Genomic DNA, 19,855 nt, shown 5'->3' on the forward strand with positions numbered 1-19,855 from the left:
GGATGAATTTACAAACCAAGGTCTGAATCAGCATATGCTTCGTTCTTGCTAAGCCCAAACTGACCTTCACACTAATTAAACAAGCTAAGCATGCACTTACAATCCTTTCTTAAACCAGGTCCCCTGTCGCCCCCGTGCAAAGGCTTTATTTCATGACCCACAAGCAAAGCCAGCCGTATTCTCACCTGCTCACAACCTTCTCTATCTGGGCAGGCTTGTCAGTAGATGATTCTTTGAGAGTCTTGTTCATCTGTAGGGCCACCCAGACCTGAGAGTTAAGGCTGGAGCACTGGAGTGGAGTCTCACCCTCCTTGTTCTTTAAAGTGACATCAGAGCCACGGGAAAGAAAGAGACTGCAAAACAGTAAGGAAGGATGAGGTTAAGCATTCCCCACAAGAAACCGTGCAAGGGGAAAACAAGCTGAATTGCATCCTCCAGCCAGCCCTTAAGGGACAAGGAAGAATCTGTTGAATAATCACCTGAGTTTTCTTTATTAAGCATGGTTCAGTGAATCCTTCTAGGTGAAGGCGCTGGCAGAAGCCACAGACTGGAGCTCTAGGCACTCACGAGAGCTCCAGGCAAACCTCGCCTTGCTTCAGGCGTGACAGGTACCTGGCTGGTACCAGCCTAACTTCAGACAGGCTTGAAACTCTCCGACAGGGAAAGATACGGGGTGGGAAGAGTCGGCTGGAAACGGAACAGTCCCGCAGAAAACTGGTGTTGAACTTGGCCCTTGTTTATACTCACCAGCTTTTGGTGAGTACGCACCGGGACTTCATTCACAGCAGCGATGGAGCAAAGGAAAAGCCCTGTTACCATATTATGCCTGGCTAGTTGTAGGGCGAGTAGGGGAGGAAAAAAAAAGCTTTAATCGAGGATGCCCGACGCCTTTCTGCTGGGAAGCCCAGGCTGAGTACAGCCCCCCGAGCCCTCTGCCTAAGGCTCCAGGACCACTTCCCGTTTTCTGATGTTTTACACCAGCTCTGGCAGCAGCTGGTAGCTCAGGCCCAGTGCCCCCAGGAGTGAGGCAATGGAGAAACAAGCCCTCCATCGCAATTTTGGTTTGTGTTTAAATGCCAAAGGCGTTTCCCAGGATCTCCCAAGCTTGCCAGCCTGCATCCAGTAAAAAGAAGTGACCAGGGGAGGGGAGAGAAGTGGCTGGACTGGAGCAGTACTTACACGACACACTCGTAGCGGTTCTCTCTGGCTGCAATATGCAGGGGCGAGTCCCCGTGAATATTCACTGCGTGTAAATCACACTTAGCAGCCAGCAGTATCTCCGCTATGTCAACACAGCCAGAAAAAGCAGCCCAGTGCAAACAAATATTTTCTTCCTGGAGAGAAAGAAAACAGAGTAGAGGCTGTTTAGTGCCTTAAAACCCTATCGCTCTGGGAGCTCTACACCTGCAGGATGCAACATGTGGCTTGCAGTCTCCTTCCCGGCGTTGCTCCTTCTGGCTGGGACTGCCAGGGCGGGCAGGGAAATCTCCGTGCAGACAAGCAGGGAGTTCTCACTCCCGCCGCCTCCGCGCGCCAACGACGGGGAGGCTGCACATAAAGCGGTCCGTCGCCTGCCTTACACATGCAGGCAAATCGTCTGTCTCTAAGCCACAAAACAATCTGGATCAATCCATGAGAGAGGTGACAGACATGAACAAACATGCTGGAAAAGGCTAGAAGCTGAGCTTCCCCAGCCCAGACAGACAGAAAAGCCAGCATGTCTCCCAGTGCTACAAAATTAAGAGAATAAGAGCAGAGCACAAGCTACAGGGTATATGAAGGTACTAGAAAGCGAACCGTGAGCCACAGGGAAAGCAATCAATCCGACTTCAGGCATCTCTTAAATACTGTATGTACTCATCTCTCACTAGCGGCACTAGAAATAGCTGAACACTCATCTTTTTGATGGAGATATTTTAAGCGATGATACTCTGTTTTCTGTTACAGTGCAATTTGCAGCACACTTTGAACACTTCCCCACGACAAGCTCTAAAGACGTCAATTACAACAGTGCAATAATAGTAATGATCACCTAACTTTTCTCGTTTGTTTTTTTTTTTTTTTTAAGCAAAAATAAACCACATCTTTAAGCCACCGCAACTTATCTTATATCCCTCCTTAAACGGGTGTACTGACATACACCAGGGAGTGGGGAGCCCTTTTTCTATAAGGCTTCTGCCTCCCATTATGGTAACATCTAGAATAAAAAAAAAAACAAACTCTAACCACATCATGTACCGATCTACAGAAAAAATTAATCCTGTCGATTGCACACCATGTGCTGCCGCTCAGACAGGTTACAGACACCTAGGCTCGCTGCTCCGCCTTGCATCGGCTACTGCCTCACAGCGGCATAATTACAATCAAAAGCATTTCTCCCAGAGTATGATGTTTCCCAGCACAAGTGACATTGCTTCTTAATGACTGCAATCAGGAGACACCAAACCTAGGTACAGTAACGGATACGCCATACATACATCTACTAAGAGGACATTTTTCTTTCAAGTAAATTGTTGACTGAGCTGATTTGATTTTCATCATTTAATGTGTGATCTTGTAACTGGTAGCCAAAACGCTTCTGCGACAGATCTAACAAGTCAGTTTTGTTCAGAGTCAGCAGTAGGGCTCTGAAGCAACGCAGCAACCCAGAAAGTCCCCTCGACTTTTGCTTTTAGGCACAGTATCAGATCCAGACCTGCCTGGGAACTATCTAAGCTATCGAGGAGGTTCCTACCCAGCAGGGCTTTCAGACTGGGGAGGGCAACTCCTCAGGCACAGCTGGAGCCTTTCTGAGCCCCAGGAGACAAACATGCCAACACCTACCTCTGCTAGCACCCAAGATAAAGTGAGGCGTTTAGGGAGACAAATACAAACCAGCTGCTTAAATCCCTTGGATTAAAAAAGCACTAGGAGCCCTGGACAACAAAATAGACTGCCATGAGGCATGCTAGAGCGTGAACTGATGGTGGGGAAGGTACTTCACTGTAAAAACTCCGTGAAGAAAGCAGTGAAGCCAGTTACCTTTCATTTATCAAACTATCTCACTATCTCAAACTATTCTCGGGCCAGTGCCTGGAATATCTAATCACACCCCGGTTCACACTCAAGCCTGCTTTGCAGGTACTTCTGGGGTTCCAACATCCTTAGAGACAAAAAAGAAAGAAAGAGAAACATACTATTAAGAAAAAAAGAAGAGCAGCAGTGCTGATATTATAATGAGTCCCCTGAACAGAAAGCTGGATGACTGGGGAAAAAAGGAGACAACATCTCCTTTGTATCTTCCCCGCTTACTTGGAAATCCCTGTGAAACTGCCTGGCACAGCCCCACAGGCAGCGCTGCTGGGCCCATGGAGCTCCCAGAGACTCAGATATGGAGCACATCCCACTCGAGCAGGATTTACGGAGGTGAATAGCAGGCCAAGAGCCAGCTCCAGCACGTTTTGCCGCCAGCCTGGGCACGCTCGCTCCACACTGGTGGCTACATGCCTGTTACGCCTAGGAAAAGCCAGGCTTGTGCTACTTGCTGGCAGAGGGTCTGCCCAATCCATCCAGAACACCTAAGCACAAGCTTACGCCCCTCAAAAAGCACGCAGGATGCCCCTAACCCTAACCCATGCCCAGTGCACACTGGCCTGTGACCAACGTGGAGCTGGTAAGTCTGGACTCGAGGGGGATCTGCCTGGCGCAGCATCCAAGTGGCAGCACGGTGGACCCAGGTGCGTAAGAAGCAGCGAGGCACAGAGCTGACTGCAGCCTGCAGCGCTGCGTACAGCATCCTTATGGGCTGCGTCAGAAGAGCTGAAGGAAAAGGACTTCTTGCCAGCTTCTAAACTTCTCCCCAGAATACGGAGGAAACTTCTCCCACCAGGTACTTTTCACTCACTGCCCCAAACTACCTGTGTCAAGGGACCACTGCGCCTCCCTGCACTGAGCCCAGAATCTGCCTCCTTGGGTTTGTTGGGCTTTTAGACAGAGGTCGTGGTTCATTTCTGAAACGGATTCCAGGAAGAACCTTACATTGTCGCGGATGTTGATGTCTGACCCCTTCGCAAGCAGCAGTTTCACCAGCTCAATATGCTTGTACTCGGTGGCCCAGATCATCGGCGTCCAGCCTCCATCATCCTGAGGAGGGAAAGGAAAGGGTGAGACATGCGGAACGGGCAGGACAATGCCCTGCTGGCTTCAGCCTCCTGCTGGCTTCACAAGCCCCTTGGCAGCCGCAGCAGGGTGCACCTTGCCTGGGAGCACCTTGCCTGGGAGCCACAGACCCCTTCCCTCGCCATGTCTGTGTCTCATCGCTCTCCTTGTCTCCACCACTCCAGGGAGAGGTCCCTCAGGGTCCTGCATGCCCAGCATGATTTGAACCAACACGCCTAGCAGGCTGGAGTTTATTTGCAGCTCAACACACCAGCAATGGATCTCCTGGTTGCTCAAACACAGCTGACTGTCCAGAAGGCACAACAAACATCCAGCTCGTGTAAAAGCTCTTACAAAAGCTCCCCGAGAAGCCTGGGGGAGCTGGCCTTCCCCCAGAACGAGGAACCCCAATGCCTCACCCTACAGCAATGGCTAAGCTCTGCCATGGCGAGCGCCAGGCTCGACCCATTCCACAGCACACCCACGATGCTACCACCCCTGCTGCTAGGAAGAGCTCCACCAGCAAATCCAGGGTCAAGGACAAAATGCAGATGAAGGCACATGGAACGAAAGTTTCCATGAGGTCAGTGGAGAGGATCGCCTTCTCTAGCAACCAGGAGGCCCATGGCACTGTCACCCCGTAATTCCTCAGGTGCCCCCCAGCAGCAGGACTGTACTTGAGCAATGACTGCACACACTGCTGAGACTTGAGTCCTCGACCTGAGAAAAGCAGTTTCTACCCTTGCAGAAAGGCCTCACCTGGCAGTTGACATCCATCTTCCCGTTGGAGAGGAGGTACTGAACAACATCGTAGTGCCCCTTCTTGGCAGCCAAGTGCAGACACGTGGAGCCCTCCGCATCCTGGACATAACCACAGAACAAGCACTCAGGAGACACGGCTTCCTAGCGTTTCCCATGTCGGCATGACACCAGTGATGCTCAGGAACATCAGGGAAGTTCTCAGACAGAGCAGAGGACTCCAAACCCCCCAGCCCCTTGCCAGGAGGGGAGAGAGCACAAACCAACGCCAGCACTGAGCAGAGGGAGCTCTACACACAGCTCAGAGGTGCAACCCATGCAGAGTAGGAGGCTGAGAGCGCAAAGGCTATGGGAACAGATGCCTTGGCAAAGCCTAGGGAAGGTACCAGCCCCAAACCCTGACAGATTGATGCTCCCCTTCCACAACAGACCCTCTCCAGCTCTTCCTCTCCATGTGCTGGAGAGCCAAGGGGAGACAGAAATCCCTTACACAGGCAGAGCGTGCACTTTACATCAGCTTTGTCTCAATACCAGATTTTTTTGCTGTGTTTTATTAGCACAAGGCCTTATTATCCCAGCACCTGGCAGCAGGGCGAAGGGGTACCAGGGGCTACCAGGCTGCCAAGAGACCAAGTCCCCAGTGTGCCTGCAACCATCTACTGAGATAGGAGATTAAAAAAAAAAACAAACAAAAAAACCAGAACGTGAAGGTTGAAAGGAAAAATGCCTTTGGGAGCTGAGAATACAGGGTCCGGTGGAGATGGGACAGGCTGTGAGTCACGACAGAAACACTCCCACACTAACAGGAAAGGTCTCAGTGGCTGAAGCCTGATTTTTATCAGGCATTTATATCCCATGAGCAAGCTGCAAGGCCCAGAGACCAGGAAATAAGGAGGAGGAAATGAAAGACTGAAAACCCAAATGACTCCTTCCAGCTAAGACTCTGGAAGCAACATCGGAGGTGAGAGTTTTTGGATGGAGCAGAGCTGAGAGTGTGGTGGCACAGGGCTGGGGAGCAACCCTCTGAGCAAGGATGGGACATCCTGGGTTAGGGGTTACACTGTGTGGGCTCCTTTGGGTAAAGAAGGGATTTCCACATCCCCATATTGCCTGCCATACCTGAATCATGCTACAGCTTTCCCCTCAAATTAGCAGGAGCCAAGTGCAGCTTCTCAACCCTACGGGCAGCAGGCACATTTTAATAAAAAAGTTCCTGCAGATTTTGTGGGTGGGTTTTTAACAGGATCAAAACCTTCACCCAGGGGTCTGAGAAGCCCCCATCCACCCCACCGCTGTCCTCAGCATCCCCTCCACCCGGCAGCCCTGCTGGGCCAGGCTGGGCAGGCTCAGCACACCCACAGCAGTTACCGTCTGGATTCCTCATCGAAATGGCTGATTTTAAACTGCAATGTTGCTGCTTTCAAAAAGATGACTAATTCGGTGCAAGAAACTAATTAACATAATAAACTAGTCTAGACTTCAGATGCGATCTCGGGCTTCTAATTTGCTTTTGCAAGCTCAGGATTTTCTTCCTTCCTTTAAAAGCTAAACCCCCCCCCTTTTCTCTTCCACAGGAACAAATCAGGTGAGAGACATCTGGATTGCTCCAAGACACTTGGGAGAGTGGCCAGCATGAGCTCACGTGTGCCTGTCCTGTCTTTTCCCCCTTCCCAGCTCAGAACCAGGCTCCTGAGGATCTTTTTAAGGCTCGGGGTGGGCAGCACTCGCTATCTTGTGCAATCCTCCTAGCCCTGCTAGCTCCTTCGTGAAAAGAACATCCTGACTCTGCCATACTCCCCAGCAATAGCAGAGGAGCGTGCCTACAGCAGCAGGTTGTAACAATAAGAAGTTCACATGGGGAGGGTTCCTGTGTTCCAAATAGCATCTGATTTATGGGACTAATAAACGATCTGTACGTTTTCCAAGATTGCAAAGTAACCAGAGCATGCTGAAGGCAAACAGACAGCTGCATTTTATTGTATTTGTTTAAATTAAAGGGTAGAGTTTAAAGATGGGGTCCAATTTTGCCACCGCAGCGTGACTGCAAGAAACCACACATCAGTCCTTTGGAAAGCAAAGCTTCCTCTGTCATTTTCGCTGGCTTGGCAAGCACCTAATTACCAACTCATCTTAAAATGTCACCCTAAAATCCTCATTATTAGAGTCTATAGAGAAGGAAACTCTGAAATCAAACTCCAAATTCAAATGCAATGGATTTGTGACACTAATACTTAGTGGTCCCCATACGAAATCAAATACCTGCTACATTTGGGGCCACAAACTAATGTAGCGAGTGGCAGCACTTGCCCCAGAGTGCTCCCAGCCAGGACACAGCGCCGTGAGAATGGTCCTACCAACAAGCACAGCCTCGCCAAGCCTTCGCGCCCAAGACAAGCAGGTCCGTTTCCCCTCTGCCTGTGTACTCCCACCCAAGACTTAAAACCTATCAAGAAAGAAATGGTGAACAGAAGCTTCTTCAGGAGAAAAAGAGAAGAAATAAACTGCTACCTTAGGATCTACTAGTGCTCCAGCCTTGATAAGGTATTTCACAGTTTCCAGATGGTTGTTTTCTGCTGCTTCCATCAGTGGGGTCCTCTGGTCTTCAGAGCAGGTGTCTATATTGGCACCGGCCTGTTACAGAGGCCAAGGCAAACACAAGGACAGTTATAATCATCACCAGTTAGCAGCGGAAGGATGTGGGAGCAGAAATTTCGTAGGAAGTTTTTTCCTGAAATTTAGCCATATTAAGCAGAGGCGGGGGGGGGGGGAGGGGGGGAAAGAAATAAAACCAGGAAAGGCGGCAGTCCAACTTCACCTGTTTTGGAAAGCAGCACACACTGTCTGCCCCCTCTCCTGCCTTCTACAGCCAGTAACTGGGACATAAGGAAGCCAAGAGCTGTTATTAAATAACTCCTGTTATTAATGGATTTTGTATCACTACATTCTAGATACTGTTTGTGTAACAATTTGGAAAAATCAGCCCCCTCCTTTTTCCAGCAGCTTCGTTTTCCCTGGCCTATCATTTCTACAGACACAATGAACAAAACAACCAGCTCTTCCCAATGTCACAAGCAGTAGGAACAACTTGCTGATTGCAAGAGGTAGGAGCTGTAAAAAAAAAAAAAAGTCCTAGAGATTGGCTAACTATTCCCGTTGAAGTCAACGTTAACATTTCTAGAGGTCTCTGAGCATCTGTTCAGTTCAACATGAAGTACCGTGGACCAAAATCTTACTTTTTTCCAAAACACTACTGTGTCATGTACCTTGCCTGCTTTAACTCTTCAGCTTAGCTCAGTAACCCACCCAATACTTAAAACCAAAAGAAAATTGTAGAGATGGCACAATTCCGGGCAGGCCACGCAGGCGTACGTACGGGTGAAGCACAGAGCTGTTTACAGCAGCCACACACTGACCCAGGTTCACCTGGCACAAGAAGTTGGCCCCACGGCTTCCAGGTGCCTCCCACTGAATGCATTTGTTTTGATCACTTTTAAATAGCTACAGCTATTTAAACCAGACCAGAGAAGAGGCACTTTGAGTTTAACAAGCTGGGGACGTTCCCAGCCAAATACTGTGCTACTGCAGTAGCCAGACATCAGGGAAGAGACAAGAAGATGAAGGACCTTGGATACAAGCCAACCCTAGTGAGACTCAGTTCAAATTGTTTGTCACCCCTTGCCAATTTCGTTCCTTTTACTAATACGAGTCGTTCCATTGCCTTCATGTACGGTAACTGAAGTGAGTGAGAGCAGCAGGGTAGGGCCATAGCTGCATCTTCGGACAGCACTCCGAAAGCATCTTAACTCCAGACACTGAAATGCAACATCTCAGCAGGCTCATTTTCAGAGATGTGGCATTGCTGTTTTCTCGAAAGCCCTTTAAGGTTTACCAGTCACACAGGGTAAAGAAAACATACTTCCAGTCACTCCGGACCATGTACGCCAGTACAAAACGCAAAAGCTGTAACTTTTAAAATCCTTTTTTCTTCACGTCATTTTGGAGTGGGTCAACAAGAGCACCTCTTTGTCCTTGACCATCTTCCCTCAATTAGAATCCAAATCTCAGCCAACAAGCCAAACTTGCGTCTTTCCTTCCCTCCTGTCCACGTGCGGGACATTTACATCACAGAGGAAAATCCTGCTGGAGTTATTCAGGTTTTGACAGAAGGGAAGACAGGGTCTGCTGCCTTCCGGGTTCCAGAGCCTACCTGCCTTTGTTACAAAGAGCAACGCGGCAGCAGCTTGCAGCCCACGTGCAGCCTGCCCGCGGTCAGCCTGCGCTGGCACACCGCTCTGCTCTGCGGCTCCCACGTGCTCCACTGTGCCCTGCATCGAAGTTTCACATGCTCATTGCCCAGAGCAAAGCCTGCTTGGAGAACAGCCTAGAAAGACAGCTTCAGCCCTGTGACCTAAGACCTCAGGTTACTCTGCACCACTCCTTCCTTAGCAAACCCTGAGAACGAGAAGGTTTTTTTACAGGAGGGATGCTTCAGTGCTGATTTCCAAGCGTGTTTTAGCCATGTGAGGGAGGAGACCAAAAACCACAGAAAATTGCTTGTACAAAAGAATGTAAGTGGAGACAGACCTGAATCAGCATATGGCAGATGTCCACATGGCCAGACTCAGCAGCAGCGTGGAGAGGGGTTCTCTTATTCTGATGCTCCATTTTAAAATTGGGGTCAATCCCATCCACTGAAAAAGAAAGCAGAGATGCTTTCAACCTCAATTCAGAGATCAGAGAAAAGCGTAACAGGAGAATCAGGTCTCAGCTAAAGGCTTTTAAAGGACAGCTTTCCAGCCCATCCTCAGTCCTTCTCAAGGCTCACTACACATTCGAGCCAGAAAGCTCTCAGGGTAGTCCCACAGACATTTGATATGCAACAGCCCTCCAACCAAGAGTTTCAGAAACACCATGGAATTTAATACCTTTCAAGGCATTACAATTTCTGCACAGGCTGTCTTCCTCAGATTCACAATTCACCACCTCTCAGTGCAATAAAACCAACAAACACTATACAATGATAAAAAGAAAAAAAAAAGCTGCTTTGTTTAAAGCAACACAGAAGTTGGAGACAGAGTCGGTACTACCTGGGCTTTTTTGTCTCACCACTATTAACTGCAATTAATATTAGCAATCCTTGTTGCATCCTTGCAAACATAGGGCTACAAAATGGATGGAGCTTCTCCAACTAACACAAGCTCGGGATCTGGCCAGAGATTCACACAGCTGTGCAAAGACTGACAGACGATGATGACAGCCAGACAAAGATGTCTGGGCATGATAACATGTTGCATATGATGAGGCCGTAGTTAAATATCAATGAATAACATTTTTGTGCTATTGAAGACACAAACAATGAAGCTAACACTTGCTAGACAAAAAAAGAAGAATCTGATAAATGACAAGAACAGAAAGCATCCAAAAATGTACTGCAAAGTACTGGAGTGGAAAGGAAATGATCCCAAGGAAACACTGTGTCCTTCAAAGGGGGAGATTCCTCCGGAATATTTGTTGGTAAAAAGAAGCTCAGCAGCTCCAAGTCATCCGGTGACAGACAACAATGTACCCCAAAACAAACCCTGTATATTGAAGGGCTCTTTCTTTCTGCTCTCTTGCTCATGCCTCCCAGCTTAAGCGGACTCCCACCTTTTTAGCTCTCTACTGGATGCAAAAACCTGACTATCCCATGGCATGGAGAGAAAAAGTTCTGTGGGACTGGAAAAATCACATGTAGGTCACCTGGGGACAGAAACAGCTTCTCTGGATAAAACCATGCCCAAATGCAGAAACAGGTTGGGAGCAGGTCCACATTTCACAGAAAGATGAAGCCATTTCCAATGACACATCACTTGTAAAGTGTCTTTTCTCCTCCAACTCCACTCACAGGGGGCAGTGGGGAATATGACGTCCTGCCATGCTGGGAACTGGACTCTGGCAGCTGCCTGGCAGGAGCTGGGAGTACTGCCAGACACACAATGTCCTGGGAAGGAGCCACCTACCCAACATAAGCAGGACTTTTTGCAGCTCTCCTTGCCTCGCAGAGAAGTACAACTGCTTTGGATGGAACCGTAACTTCTTGGGTCTACAGGAGGGGAGGCAAGAGGCACAATTAATACTCACTGAATAACACTCCCGGTATTTCATCCCACCCCGCTGCTACCCCACACGCATGACAAAGTCTGTCCCTATGGCACAGCTCCAGAGTGCCAGCAAAACACAAGAACAACAAGTCTCCAGAAGGAGGTCTTAAAACTTTCAGCCCCGACCACAGCCAGCCTTGGGCTAACGAGGGCCGTATCTACTCAGCACCGCTCACCAACAGATTCTGGGTCTTACTACTGTGAACAGGCACTCCCAATAGTTACAGCTGTGGTTGGAGGGACAGTGAAAAACTAAATCCTCCAGATAAAGCAATGCAACATTTAGAGCTGTAACTGTTCTCTTCAATCAGTGATCTGTTGGGGGTGACAAACGACTGAAAAAGGGTCTGGGTGGGACCAAAATCCAGAGAAGCTAAACCTCATTCTTCTCTAGGTTAAGCAGCTTTGCTGGGAACTGCAGGGACCCAGCAGTCTTTTTCTTACTTTTCGGAGTCCAGGGCAATCAGGGCACTTTCCAGAGTTTCTTTAACCGGTCCCTGGGTCAGGCTAGTAGTAGGCTTTGGAAAAACTGAAGACCCAGCCATGTCAAACCCCTCAGCAGCTGAACTTTCTGGCTTGTCTTCCTCTGACAACCGTGACCCAGTGCCACTGAAGAGAAAAAAATGAGAGACAGCCAAAGCACAACCATTAAAAATACACAACAGTGCGTATCTTATGCCAAAGAAGGAAAGGAAATGGATTTTAAATACAGATAAGCTTAAGTGAAATTGAAACACAAACCAATATATTATACAGCCTTTTCGGTAAGACCTTGCCCCAAAGAAGAGCTGCACTGCCCTATGATTACAATTTGATGTACTCTGTGCTACAGGAAACCCCGGAATGTAGCACAAGTCATAACAGCCACCAGAACAAGATCAGGTCAGACAAGAACTCGGAGCACTTTTCAACATGGGGATGGCTTGATTTGTGCTTTCCTCTGCATTTTCATCCTCTCTTTACACCTGTGCCCACTGGTGAAAGTCAGGAGCTATAGCTTGATACTGCATGAATTTCCCTGTCACTCAGCAGACCTGGCAACATCAACTTGTTCCACTACTACTTCCATTCCTAACAACAAGAGGAAGGAATGGGTTTAAGTCCTGAACCCCCCGTATCTTCACAGTCCCTGCCCCAGCTCACCCTGTGGCTGCTGTGCTCTTCTCCAGCACAAAAAGCAAAACGAAACACACTTGCAGATTCCTGCAGCTGAGTTTGGGTTGTCAGAGCAGGACCAGAAAGCACTTTGCTCCATCAGGAGGAGCACAAGCATCCCAACGCAAAGTATGGTCTCCTGAGCTCACCTCCCTGTCGTGGTGTCAGCCCTTCCCTCCACAGCCGCTGGTTTCTGCTGCTCATAGGTCAGTGACACCGTCGAGGTCGTGTCTGCTTTTGCTATTGTCACCTCCTTTGCCTTGGAGGCCTCTTCCCCGCAGTGTGGGCAGTAGCTCATGTCGTTGACCTGGGAGGCACAGTTCTTGTGGAAACGGTGGGAGATGCTGCTCTCCGGCTGACACTCCATGAAAGTGCCCTAAAAAGACCACATGGAAGAAATTCACACCTTGGTCACTACATGCCTTACCCCTTCTACATGCTTCATCCGCAGATCTCTTAAACACTTCTTTCATCACCACTCTTGTCCCTGGCGCTTCCAATACAGTAAGCAAGCACTGCCACTTCTTTAGAAAAGAACAAAAGCAAGGTAATGGGAGAAAAAACTCACTCGGTTAGGGACTGCAAAGCAAGTTTTTTAATTGTGCTTGGGAAACAGAACCAAGAAGTCCCAATTTCCAGCTCTTTCCTCTTAACGCTTGAAGTTCTCACTAATGTTCCTAGAAGTGCCAGTGTACTGTAAGGACGCCCCCAAAACTGGAAAAAGAAAACTTCAGACCTATGTGCTGAGCCAGCATGAAAACTACCCAACAAAGCTGCGCACAAACCATTCAAGGACCTACATGAATATAATTACATCAGCTGTCACCCCAATGTAACCTCAAGTATGCGACCTCCCTGCTTGGACCAGCCCCATACGCTGTTTAATGCCAATAATGTGGCTGACTGCACATTCAACAAACTTGGGCAACTTTGCTTAAAATTAAGTTTCCCTTTCCAGCGAAGTCCTTCGAACTGAACTGAGGGTACCCCGGAGTTCACTGCCCTGTGGTACCAGTGCTACCCGAAGCCCTGCTGTGCTCTGTGTTACTAGTGATGGATAGCACAGACAAACCCTCCCAGGCTCACCTGTGTGAAGTGACATGTCACTGAGAGACGTACAAGCATGTAAGGGAAGGCTAGTTAAAACCCACTCTTCTCCTGAATTCACGGTCCTCCCAAGCAATCTAATTAACTCTGTTTCAGCTTTGCAAAATGCCTTTAAGGGTTTTGAGGATTTTATCTTTTAAATGATCTTTGACTCAGCATGAAAACCCAGGATGGCTCCATTTATTACAATAACGCTTAAGACTACTGTAGCATCTTTCATTGAGTCATCTTGAAGAACACTACCATCAGACAATTAAGCCTTCTCGTCACCCCGTGAGGCCCTCAACTGGTGTTTTTCAGCTTTACCAACAGGGAAGCTAGGACACTGATGACTTAAAGGACTGGACCAATGCTATTAAAAGCCTCAGTGGCAGAGGTGGAGGAAGCAGCAGCAGATCTCAAAGACTGCCTTGTTCCAGTGCCATCGCTCAGGTTCCCCACCTAAACCGTCGTGAACAGGCTGGGGGGACACAGATGTGTGTACACAGATTCATTTACAAACCAAGCTAATACAATTTTTGATGTGATTGGTCTGTACAGAGAAAGAAAAGAAAACCTTGTTCCAAAGATATTTGTTCCTAAGGCAAGTCTTCCACGGTGTGAAATCCCAGTGAAAACCCTTCGGTAACACCCCTCGGGGTCTCCAGGAAAATAAAAGATGACGATTGCAGCTACCCTCACACACATCCCTGTTGAAAACACCACCTGATGTGCTGTGGAACGAGGTGGAGCTGATGCCAGGAAGTCAGTAAACCCCTTTAGGTACCATCTCCACCTTCAGCTCTTCCAGCTACTGCGACAGGTACCCCCTTCCCTAGATCGAGAGCACGGACTTACTGCAGTGCAAAAGTATCCACAGCCAGGGCAACACTGGTGTTTCACCATCCTCCCTCTATGGTCCTCACACAGCACCAAAAGCTGGACTTTGTTAGACGGGCGCATCAGTTCATACTTAACCACACTGTTTGTGCATCGGCCCAGCTGGAACAGGAGAAATTAAAGGAAATGAAATTACTGGAGACCAAAACACTCTCTGTGCTTGTGCGGAGGAAGATTTTTGCACACTGCTTTGATGAGCCCTGGCTTTTTCACAGTAATTCCGATGTGTGCCAGATAGCATTAGCAGTGCAGCAGGAAGCTGTGAAAGCTGCTCTCTCAGGAAGGAATGCATCATTTACTAACATGCATGTGGACCCCGGGCCCTTTGCTCCTTGCAAGGAAAAAAAAAAAAAAAATGGTCACGGGAAATACGCAACAGCCAAGCAGCGGCAGAAGGGGCAGTCCCAGGGGCCTGACTCACACAACATACACTCTCCTTTTGCCAGGAAGAGTGGGTGTCGGTGACCAAGAGAACAAGACCATATGCACTAAATCTTGTTACTGTTCAAAAGCGTAAGTCACAGGAAGATAAAGGGAAAATAATTGCTCTTCATTGCTAGGGAAGTTATCGCCTGCGCTGGTTCCAGCACTGGCCCCTGCCCAGACCACAGGGATGAATAGCCAGGCTTTCACAAGAGCTCAGCTAACGTCACACTTTGAGCGCGTTTTCTGAAGGATTTCACCAACGTACAGCTCTGGGCTTAGAATGCTGTCTTCTCATGCACCACCTTGTTCTGTTAATGACAGCAGGCTCCGTAATTGGGGCTCGCTTTTTCTCATCAGTGCTACTCGTTCTGCTGCCTCAGAAGGATCAGCGCTTCCTTCTGCTGCCCCCGTTCATACCTCTACATTTTCACAACCCTGTTGCCACCTGCTAGTGTGCCACAACGCCGCTTGGGTTCTCTAAGTTCCTCTGGATAATAACCTTGCCTTCCCCAGATGCTTGGCAAAGGACATTCATAAACTAGAAATACAAACATGAAAGGCTGCTACAAGGAAACGTCCCTACTGAAATCTGTGCATGGTTTACTGCGTGCTGTCACCGTGAGCAGAGGAGTCAGTCAGGAACCTGCTCACCACCAACAGACTGTCCCTCTGGTCTAGCTCTTTCATCTGCTGCTTTTTCTCAACAAAACTAGACATTCTAATTTTTCTTTTTTAAAATTCCATTTCTCCTGCAGAATCAACACCCCTACAGAAAAAAAAGAGAACGGGTTTTAACCTAGGCTCACCACTCGCCCCTAGAATCTCTGACTCAACTTACCCAAATTCCAGCTGCAAAGTCTACCTGTGGCTGTGAGACTTTGGCTAGCCTGATCACCGCTAACACACAGACCCCAGGGGCTGCAGGGGTGGCAGGAAAGGACCATTGCATCGGTTTTTACTTATGAGCTGAGGAAATTTCATTAACACGTGAAAAGCTGTACTGTCCATGTGAGGAAGCCCCTGCATTACTATGTCACACTACTTATTTGTTAGAAACTCTAAAAAACTACGACATGATTAATTGCTATTTTCCAACCATTAGAGAGTGCAGCAGGGTGCTCATAACTATTTATAACACTCTCCAAGGACATCACAGTCTGGAGAACCCACTATTCACACATATAATATTCTTATAACATCTATGAGTCACTTATCCCATTATGAAAAAGAATCTAACATAAAGCATGGCCTTTGCTATTCCTCTCTGATTTATCCAGGGACAGAACTGTCAAACCACCACACACACGAGAAGGAACTCTTTCACTGCCTTTCGTTTATTTAGAAACCCTGGGGTCCCCCTCTCTCCTGGAAGTCTTCAGGGCATTCTCCCCTTAATGAATCAATTCTGCCATGCTTCGGAAACTCCCTTCTCTGTAGGTACCAGCATGTACTAACAGAAGCAGAGCTGGGATGCCAATCTGATTATCCCTTTCTTCCTCCATCCACCCTTCTCCTGGGATCCTACAGGAGAACCAGGGATATTCCCACTCCCTGTCCTACTACCAGCAAGTATCCAAGCACTGCAGTGTGACTGCAGCCAGACGAAGCTTAGAAGAAACCCAAGAGCATCCCAGCAAAAGGAGGATCTACCAAGTATGTTCCTGTCCTGCAGTCTCACTCTCCAGCCTCTGGGAGAGGGTCACTTCTGCCACTTTAATTCCACACTTCTGGAACCAGCAGAGCCCAACTAGCCCAGCTGTGATTGACTGAAAAGCATCGAGTGCAGTAATTTTCAGTCAGCCAGACCTGGAGGCTGCGCAGGGCTGCCGGGACATAGGAAGCTTTGTCACAGAAGCCTCTTAGGGGAGGAAGAGAGAGGAAGGCTGGGGCAGGCTGAGCCGGCGGAGGGCATGCCAAGTTCCCGAAGCTCAAGAGCTGGCTACAGAAAGGTTTGCATCAGCTCCTTCGTAGTCAAGGGAAACCAGCTCCAAGCTTCCTCTGATTGGATTTTCTCACTTTGATGCATGCTAATGTATTTTAGCCCACTTGGCCTCAAGTGTGCCAGTTACATCAACTTGATCCAGCCGCACAGGCCAGGACAAGCAGGAGAGATCCACCCAGCGCCTCTCCAACTGCAGAGCGCACCACCTCCTCCCTTCTGCGTGCTTCAACCCAACCGTGCGACACACGCAGAGCGCCGGAGCCCTCAGCTTAGCGATGAGGTGTTTGCCCTGCCATTCCCGCACACCAGTGGGCTCCCACTCTAGCAGGCTGCAGAGCCCCTGCGTGACCCGACACGTGTTCCTGCCACAGCTTTTTATTCTTTGTGTCTTTGTCCTCAGCAGAAAAGTCTGTGAGAAGCTGAAAGACAGGCTCCTACCTCGTTATCCACACTCTCCGTGGCCATGCACTGGTTGTTGGCTAGCGTGGTGATCTCTCTGCTTTTGGGGGTCTCCATTCGACAGCTACAGAGGGGGACTTCCTGGAGACCATCTACTTCCATTGCTTCAGGACCATTGGAAAGACCTGGAGTACAGAAGACCAGTAAATCAACTCAGAAATTCTCTTCCCGGAGAAAGGATGCAGCCCGTCAACACCACCCCTGTCCCGTGGCATCTTCCCATTCCATGTCCTGAAATGCTCTCAAGGCATTATCTAACCCCTCTGAGACCCCTTTCTTACACCAGCTGGAGTTTGGAAAAGCATCCTGTACTTTTCTAAGTCCAGCCACACCACTGCTGACTGTGCTGAAATCAGGAATAGTAAGTTAAGAACAGTTTACTCTGAGAAAACCTCAACAAGGAAAAGCAATGATTAGGTACGGATTTTTACCAGCCTGTCTCTCCTCCCCACCTGCCCCACAACACTGCTCTGGCACCAGAGTGTTTGTAGGAAACCAGCCGGCACTAGAAATTTGAATAGTTAGTGGAGTGATAAATAGAGAAGATCAGGAAAGCATAAACTTCTATTTGTAGAGGCTTATTACACAGATGGGAAAACAAAATTCTTGGGACTGTTTGGTCTCAGTCAACCAAGAATTATTTATTTTGGAAAGACAACAAACCAGGGAAAAGAAAGCAACAAGATGCTGAGATGTTCTTGCCTTCTCCTCATCTCTTTCAGATTTTAAACATTTTCAAACCTATGTAAAGGTGGATAATGGATTTTGAGGGGGCTCACCACCAGGTACGGGGGCACAGAGTGAACGTTCCTGTGGCTTCTCTGGATTCAACTCAATCACGAGGTCACCTGTCATTGCAAAACACTGGCCTAATGACAAAGGGGTTGCTTCTAGTCCTACCCTCCTATTCTAATCCTACACAGTCGTAACACCTCTTTGCAACATTTTTAATACAGAAGCAAACCCTCGCATATTTGCCTTTGGAGTGGCTCACCCTGAAGTGCCACAAGCTCTCCCCACCCAAGGCTGCTGTGGGACTGAGTCCCAGCGTGAAGGAAGCGTGCTGCTGGCTTTTCAGCTTTGGAAAGGGGAATTATTTTGCTGCAAAGTTTTGAAGACTGATTTCATTCCTGGGGGAGATTCCTCTTTAGCTGCTCTGGCAATGGCAGCACTCTCCCCCGCAGCACCCAGCCCGTGGGCACGGCCCCATCAGCAGAGCACAAGTCCCTTTCATCTTGTAAAGGGTTTCCTTCAGCCAAAAAGTTCCAAGACCAAGCCAAGAGCGCGGATGGGGTATTTCAAGACACACAAGCAGAGGGAAAGTCCTTGCAGTTTTCATGTAAAATCCTGTCAAGACCTGAAAAGGTTTAAGATCTTCTTCTAGTACTGCAAATCACAAAGCTCCTTCTTCACCCTCCGAGCTGCCACTTTCACAATCTTTTTGACATCCAGAGGCTCTGGTGAAAGCATCCCTCATCCAGCCGGACCCTCCCCTGGTGCTGAGCACTCCCACCCGCTCCTTGATGCGCCTCCAGCAGAAGAGCCAGACACCCTTGGAAAGCATGAGAGTGATGGGGACAGACGGACAGATCCAGGTCAGCCAGGAGATACAGGATCTGAGGCAAGCTCAGCATTGGTAACAGCAGCCGGGGGTGAGCACCCAGGAACCAACACTAGTCCCTCCTCTTCTTGGGGCTGAACAAGAGGATCTTGGGGGGCAGCAGCAGCGATGCGGGGAGATGCTAAACCAGCATCCTTCAAGGAACGGAGGGAGCTGCCCAGTGGGACCAGAGGGCTGGCACAGCACCTTGCACCCCTTGAAGGGTGCCCTCCCAAGCCACCACTCCCTCCGCGGGCTGGGATGCCCCATCCCCGGGCTGGGGTCCCCTATCGCCGCCGCAGCCCGGCGCAGAGGGGCCGGCGGGTGCGCAACGGCAGTGCCGGTCCCCGCCGCCAGGGGGCAGCCTGGCCCCCGCGCCGCCCAGCTGCGCCCCGTGGAACAAAGGCCCGGCCCCATCCCGGCCCCATCCCGGCCCCTCTCACCTCCCGCCGGCGAGGAGAGGATTCCTTTCACCCGGAGATCCAGGGAATCCAGGGACACCTCCATGTACTCCATGCTGTTCTCCTGGCCGGGGCCCTCTCTGCCTCCCAGAGATGGTTTATAGGCTTCGGCACCTAGATGGAAACACACACCTATTTACACAGCGACGAAAAAAAGAAAAGACTAAAACAAGAAATAAACGCGCCTGCAGGCACGTGCGGGTGTCGGGGCCATATCTAAGCCAGCAGGCTGCATGCAGGCTCCTCAGAGAAGCCACGAGCACACCGCGCACTGAATTATGGAAATGCAACATCTGGGCATACATGGCACGATCGATCTCCGATTTCCTCCCCTGTCTGATCACAAAGATTTTCCACTAGGTAACACATGGGGAAAAAAAAAAAAAAAGAATAAAAAAAAAAGAATAAATGAGACAAGTTCTGCCTCTGAAAGGCACATCTGCCTGCTGTTGTAGGCACCAGCAGCAGCCGAGATGGCACAAGGCAGGGCTGCAACAAGGCTCGGCGCATCCTCCTGCCCCGGCCACTGCCAAGGGGCACCCCAGCCAGGCAGAGCCAGCCAGCTCATCACCTGCATCCCACAGAGGGCGAGACAGGCGACATTCCGCTTAATGGAAAGGGGAAAACCATAAAAGCCAAGTTCTGGCTCTTAAGTGAACAAAGCTGCTGCTGGGAAGAGACTGCACGGGGATCCCTCGGAGCCTTCACGGGAATTGTCAAATCTCTCTGCACACCCCTGTTTCGCTTCCTCTCCTGGTTTGCTTCTCCCACTCCAGCTTGGCCAAGAGAC

The 19,855-nt window shown here is 49.3% G+C and overlaps 1 protein-coding gene across 15 annotated transcripts in view; it reads right to left on the reverse strand.

The window, feature by feature from the left end:
- EHMT1 (euchromatic histone lysine methyltransferase 1) overlaps positions 1-19,855 on the reverse strand; it is a 121,631-nt gene that overhangs the window by 14,655 nt on the left and 87,121 nt on the right. For 12 of the 15 annotated variants that reach the window (XM_040606084.1, XM_040606088.1, XM_040606083.1 and 9 more), the window contains 12 exons: positions 19,048-19,179; positions 16,984-17,129; positions 14,136-14,279; positions 12,341-12,567; positions 11,481-11,645; positions 10,896-10,978; positions 9,481-9,587; positions 7,405-7,527; positions 4,897-4,998; positions 4,018-4,122; positions 1,180-1,334; positions 186-353 (listed from right to left, as the gene is read on the reverse strand). In XM_040606084.1, the coding sequence (XP_040462018.1) occupies positions 186-353; positions 1,180-1,334; positions 4,018-4,122; positions 4,897-4,998; positions 7,405-7,527; positions 9,481-9,587; positions 10,896-10,978; positions 11,481-11,645; positions 12,341-12,567; positions 14,136-14,279; positions 16,984-17,129; positions 19,048-19,179 (1,657 nt within the window). The remainder of the gene's footprint in view (positions 1-185; positions 354-1,179; positions 1,335-4,017; positions 4,123-4,896; positions 4,999-7,404; positions 7,528-9,480; positions 9,588-10,895; positions 10,979-11,480; positions 11,646-12,340; positions 12,568-14,135; positions 14,280-16,983; positions 17,130-19,047; positions 19,180-19,855) is intronic. The other 3 variants (XM_040606086.1, XM_040606094.1, XM_040606093.1) reach the window with 1 other exon arrangement.

Source organism: Falco naumanni, chromosome 9 (assembly GCF_017639655.2).
Source record: "Falco naumanni isolate bFalNau1 chromosome 9, bFalNau1.pat, whole genome shotgun sequence".
Taxonomy (NCBI): domain Eukaryota; kingdom Metazoa; phylum Chordata; class Aves; order Falconiformes; family Falconidae; genus Falco; species Falco naumanni.